Source organism: Magnolia sinica, chromosome 12 (assembly GCF_029962835.1).
Source record: "Magnolia sinica isolate HGM2019 chromosome 12, MsV1, whole genome shotgun sequence".
NCBI classification, from domain to species: Eukaryota; Viridiplantae; Streptophyta; class Magnoliopsida; order Magnoliales; family Magnoliaceae; genus Magnolia; species Magnolia sinica.
In genome coordinates, this window is record NC_080584.1 from 34659133 (window position 1) to 34665132 (window position 6000).

At 41.0% G+C, this 6000-nt stretch overlaps 1 protein-coding gene across 2 annotated transcripts; it reads left to right on the top strand.

Annotated features, from left to right (window-relative positions):
• Positions 1–1628: 1628 nt before the first annotated feature.
• Positions 1629–2517, top strand: LOC131220437 (uncharacterized). 2 transcript variants are annotated; one of them, XM_058215352.1, is made up of 3 exons: positions 1629–1856; positions 1946–2149; positions 2272–2517. In XM_058215352.1, exons 1-3 carry the CDS (start codon positions 1671–1673, stop codon positions 2344–2346), a joined length of 465 nt encoding a protein of 154 aa, XP_058071335.1. In that variant the 5' UTR covers positions 1629–1670; the 3' UTR covers positions 2347–2517. The 2 variants fall into 2 exon arrangements, with proteins under 2 accessions (XP_058071335.1, XP_058071334.1); XM_058215351.1 differs by having other exon boundaries at positions 1653–1856; positions 2250–2515.
• Positions 2518–6000: the final 3483 nt, after the last annotated feature.

Genomic DNA, 6000 nt, shown 5'->3' on the forward strand with positions numbered 1-6000 from the left:
TTTAACTGCCATGAACTCAGCCCATTTCTTGAGTAAGCCAACTATAGGACTTAATTTATACATAGATAAATTTACTATTTTTTTTGCTAAAACTAATGACTTTTACAGAGAACATATGAATGTTGTTAAGCAGATGAATCGTCGCGCACGACCAAGGGACATAGAACACATTCATAACGATACATTTTATAAATGGTTTAGTGATCGTGTAAGTCGTCGATTTGATAAGTTTAAGGACATGTGCATGTTTTTTATTTTTTAGTATTCAAACATGAGCTTTTGAATGAATATTTTTAAGTATCTGGATAGGTTGAACAGTTGCGCCATGAAAGGAATGAGCAGGTTTCAGAAGACTTTAGATGGCTAGCTCGGGGTCCTAGTATGGCAAGAAGATATAAAGGTTTTATTGTAAACGGCTTCAGATTTCACACCAAAGATCGTGAGAAAAAAAGAAAAACTCAACATAGTAGAGTTGTTGTGACTGCAAAGACATCAAGCTTCGCAAGTGCCAATGACAGAAATCCCATTGCACGAGATGTAACATACTATGGTGTATTGACAGACATCATAAAACTGAAATATTGTGGTACTCGGAAGGTTGTATTATTTAGGTGTGATTGAGTTGATGTTCGATCTCAAGGTAGGGGTGTTAAGAAGGATGGGTTGGGGTTCACGCTTGTGAATTTGAAACGATTATGCCATACAGGTCAACATTTGTCTGATGAACCATTTGTGTTTGCATCTCAAGCTGAGCAGGTGTTTTACGTACAAGACCTCATCGAGAAGGATTGGCATGTTGTAGTGAGGACGAAACCTAGAGACTTATTTGAGATGCATGGGCAAGAGTCTGCAGATGATGTTGATACATTCTTAGGCATGTCGCCCTGCGATGATCAATGTTTGGAGGACCCAAGTGATGACACTATTAGCTAGGAAAGGACAAATGTCGATGGTACAACAATTGTCACATATTTACCACCCACCCAGCCGATGGTAGAAGAATAAATAGATGATACTGAGTTATCTGATCCCATTGGAGATGACATTTTGTACAATAGTTGATTTCTTAAGTACCATGTTTTCTTAATGTATGAAATAGAAATTAAAATGTCTTTTTTCATATGGTTCTGTTATTTATTTATTCAAAATTGAATCGTCTTATCAACATGCATCTGTTCACTAGTGTGACTCAGGTTCTTCTTAAGACATGAAATGTGTTCGTTCTAAATGCACGACTAGACTACTGATAAGCCTTATGACTGGTGGCATCAATAAGCCTCAGCTACCCGAGACTGATGTGGGTCCCTCTCAGCCTCAGTTGCCCCAGCCTGTAGCGGGTCCCTCCCAACATCAGTCTTCCCCGGCTACATCAGGTCCAGTCCAGCCTTTGTTGCCCGAGTCTACAGTGGGTCTTTCTCATCCCCAGCTTCCCCTGCCTACGGCGAGTCTCTCCCAGAGTTTGCCTCAGGATCCACACTAGACAATTGATTCATTAGAGGATACTTCTAGTCGTATGTTATGCATTGGTTCTAATATCCTTAAAAATTTAATGTATTTTTTGCTAATAAACTATACAAGTCTGCATATTATTTATGTGCATTTTTTTTTCAACAGATTTGTTGTTCACGAAGAGGAGTCGAGGCCCCACACGATGCCATCAAGTTTGGAACATGCGTGAAGAGCAACGCATTTTTATTACCACCAACAATCTAGGGCAACCTGTTAATAAAAATGCTAGCAAGCTGACAAACTTTTTGGGGACAATAGCACGTAATGGGGATTATGCACCCCTTACATATTCTAATTGGAGGGTAGTGCCAAACGAGAAGAAAGATGATATGTACGAACTTGTCATGGTAATGGTGATTTGTTTTATGTATTTTATGTATTTGATTATTTATTCTTTATTCAATATGTGATTGTCTACTTTGTTTATGTGATGCAGTCCAAGTTTCAGTTTGACAAAGAGATTAAATCTTGGGTGTTGATGTCGATTGGAAAAAAATGGAGGGATTGGAAGTGCGAACTGAAGAAATTCCACTACTCGCCTCATGATAATGATGAGGCGCGGCTAGCAGACCTTAATGAGCATGTCCAAATGGATCAGTGGAAGGCCCTCATTGAGTTTTGGAACTCTGAAGAGGGAAAGGTATGTGATGAGTAGTTACTAAAACCTTCATGTTATGAAATTACACAACTGTCTTAAGCTGAAATTTCATAAATTACTCTGTTGATGTGTCACATTTTAGGTTTGTAATAAGATAAATACAGAAAATCGGAGAAAACAACGCATTAGCCACACTGCAGGCACGAAGAGCTTTGCGCGAATACGTGAAGAAGAGATAATTTTTTATTAATCACCTAATAATTTGATGTCAATCTATTTCTCATATATAACTTATTTAAATAATGATAGAGAAACAAGAGGGCCAATGGGGAGGATTTGACCCGAGTAGATATGTTCTTGTTGACACATAGACGTAAGAATGGGATGCCTGTGGATGAGGCCTCAGCAAGAGCAATGGTATGTATATGTATCTTCTTATTTTGTTTAATCTTTTGGCAATATCAAATCTAAATTGGTGATTTTTAATTGTAGGAACAATTAAATAAACGAACTTGCAACAGCCAGAGGCTTCACATAATAGCACTGCGAGGAAAGATATATTCTCAGAAGTCATGGGTGACGGACGACATGGCCGTGTCCGCACTTATGGGTTAGGTCCCTCTCCTTTTGATATATGGGGCACAACATCCTATAGTGTCCAGTCCTAAGGGATGACCTCTAATGCTCAGAAGATAGATGAACAATATGAGGAATTGCATGCTGAAATATCTTCACTAAGAGAAACTATGGCTGATAGAGATGCTCAAATATCTTCACTAAGAGAAACTATGACAATATTGATGGCTGCCATAACGAATCCAAGCATTAATCTAGCTACATTATTAAGTGTTTCAGCTAATCCCAACTTGAACCAATGTGAGACCCGACTCGAGTTCGCAGGTGTGCATATGTGTGTGTAAGTATGCATTCCGTCCATCTTGATCCCGCGATCCTACCGGTCGAATCTCGGCGACCCGTAACCCTTGGATAGTGTTTGCGGTCATCCGTGAGCCCAGTCGTGAAGACCCGACTCGGATCGAGTTGAGACCTATGCCATTGTCTTCGCATTGTCGCCATGGTCTCAACGATGCGTCTTGTCTGTCCATCCGATGTGTGGATCATAAGTTATGTGCATCTCATTTGTAGCCTTTGAGCATGATCATGTGGCCCACTTAGTGTGGAGGGCACATTTTTCAAGATGACCATCCTCTTTTGTGCAAATTCCAACACACTACCCATACACTACCTAAACCCCCAAATCCTACACTACCCACTACCCACACACTACCCATCCCTATTCTAGCCTAGCAACATAGTTTATATCACCATAGGCTATGATGATTTTTCTCTTATCTAAGAGAGAGAGTGATGATTACTTTTCCTCTCTTTTCTAGCAAATTTCCATACTCTCCCTCTCATTTCTCTCTGCTCTCTTCTTTCTTTCTTTCTCTCTTAGAAAAAAATCCAGCCCCATTTTCCCTCTTCTCTAACCCCTTTCCCCTCAAATCCCCTCCCATCTAACCTTCAATAGTCCATCTCACCTATTGAAACATGTCCCTTAGAGCATAAAGAGAAGAATGTAACTTTGGAGTGGGATCCATTAAGGTGGGTGATTATAATTTTTTATCTTCTTTTCTACCCTTTGATCTTATTTTTCTTTTTAGATGGATCATATGGGACCCACCAATCCATGGTGGGGATCCCATTTGATCCCATGGATGTGTCCCTTTGGCCCATCCTACATGCATGTCATGATCCATGATGGGGTCCATGCTCCATGGACCCCATCATGATGTATTTAATGATCCACTCCATCTTAAGGTCATCTAGACCCTAAGGATCATTTTGGGATGGCATCACAATCATCCATAGCAATTATAGATCATGCATGTAGTGATTTTATGTTGCAAGTACAATCAATGCAGTTGTATGGGTATGATTCACTCTTAGGAGGGCTCACCAGTGGCAGGGCCCTACCCCCATGGCCGGATTACTCTCTTTCCTTCTTCTCTTTTCTTTGATGTATGGATGATAATGTGTGTGTGGCCCATTTATAGTGGGCCTTGGATGTCCCAAAATAAATAAAAATAAAAATCCAGCAAGGTGGGATGCTCTTACCACCTAACTCCATGATCATTGGACACCTTAATCAATGCATGCAAGTGTCCTAGTCCTAGCATGTGATCTAGACTTATGTGGGGCCTACTGAGGAAGGCCACACACCCCTTTTATGGCTGAGATTATTGAGGTATAGGCTGATGTGTCCAGCCATGTATTGCTGTCCAAAAACCTGGACTGTTCATGGACTGTCATGTTCAATCTTTGGCATGGATTTTTGGATCATGATTGCCATTATTTTCTTTATAATTATGGGGTGTAATGAGAAGGTGTGGACCCCACCATGAGGTGTGATGGTTCATACCTCAAATGGCCCATGAAATGGTACCCAAAAAGGAGGCCCATAGGAGTGGGCGGTCCACTTTGTTGGGCTGTCCAGCCCACATGTATGGAGGGAAAACATACACTTCAGCTTGGTTTCTCTGAGGGATGGGCCACTTTTATGAACCCCACTTTACTTTATTTTATGAAGAAAATACTAAACCTCCATTTTCCCCCTCTTGGATGAAGGTTGGGCCCACCTTATTGGGTAAACAATGCATGGACAGCAACATCTCTTCCTGGACAGATTGAAATTCCTAATTTAATTAAAATATTTACAAGTATCCAAAAATCATAAAATTTTGTATAGAGGTGTTTCACTCATAATAGAATCCACCTACAAAATTTTGGGGCCAATGAACACCTGTACATACCATGGTGGTGGCTGGACCGGCCCATTACAATATGGTGTCCAAATCAGTCCGATTTTCTGGACAGTTTGTTTCATTTAAATAAATTAAAATATTTTCAAGAGTTAAAAAATTCTAAAATTTTTTGGGGGTGTGACCCACCTATAAAAGTTTCACTCTACAAAATTTTAGGCCCAACGGACAATCGAGCTGACTGTGGTGCGGCCTGCAAATTTGGGTCAGTTTGGGCCAAATACCCAGCCCCATATGGGACGCCCCATGTGGACTACCTGCAGGACTTTAGTCTAGCAGTGTGGCCCACCTACTCCCTTCTGTAGTATAATGTAACCCTATGTAGTGGGGCCCTCTAACTTGATAGCTGGACCACTTGGGCTGATGTCCTAATCAAATGAAACAATTACTGGACTTTAATAAGCCCATAAACCTGTTGGGTTAAAAAAATCCAGCAACTTGTTATAATTATGATTGGCTTTTGGGCTGAAATTTTGAGGAGTAGGGCCCACCACATTGTGAAGATCTTAGAGAGAATAATTTATACCTTTGGTTCCTTAAATGTTGGGCTTGATAAATGCACTTTTGAGGCCCACCACAGTTGAATTTAATCGGGTCCATGAATGTAGCTGGTTGTTGAACTCTTTAGGCCCAATTGGGCTAGAACTTTCCAGATAGGCCCATTGAACTCTTGGGCCATTTTTACCATACTATTGTGTTGGGTTAGTAGGCCGGATTACAGAAGTAGATGGGCCCTTGGTTGCCCACCAAATCAACTTTAATACTTAGGCCGGGTTATAGGCCCAACTTACTTGACTAAGAGCATGACATTTGCCCATGTGGTTTGAGCAATGCGCTGCCCACTAGGCCACCACAATATATGGGATTAGTGGCCTTTATGTTGGGCCCTTACCTTTCCCTTATGGGCCCATAGCGGTTATGGGTTGGGCTATGTGTGTCCCTTGGACCCATGTTGTAGATAGGCCTTGGGTCGCCTTTCTGAAGCCCAACATGAGTATTTGTGATATGATTATGGCTGCCCATTTCTTATTTCTGATGTTGTGTGGGCCTTGGGCCTTGATCCATGATCAA

What these genes read in the sequence shown, in the direction of transcription:
- LOC131220437 (XM_058215351.1), top strand. Translation starts at nt 1,671, where the DNA reads ATGCGTGAAGAGCAACGCATTTTTATTACCACCAACAATCTAGGGCAA. An exon ending in ATATGTACGAACTTGTCATG is followed by an intron (nt 1,857 to 1,945) that starts GTAATGGTGATT and finishes TATGTGATGCAG; the next exon opens with TCCAAGTTTCAGTTTGACAA. An exon ending in GGAACTCTGAAGAGGGAAAG is followed by an intron (nt 2,150 to 2,249) that starts GTATGTGATGAG and finishes GTCACATTTTAG; the next exon opens with GTTTGTAATAAGATAAATAC.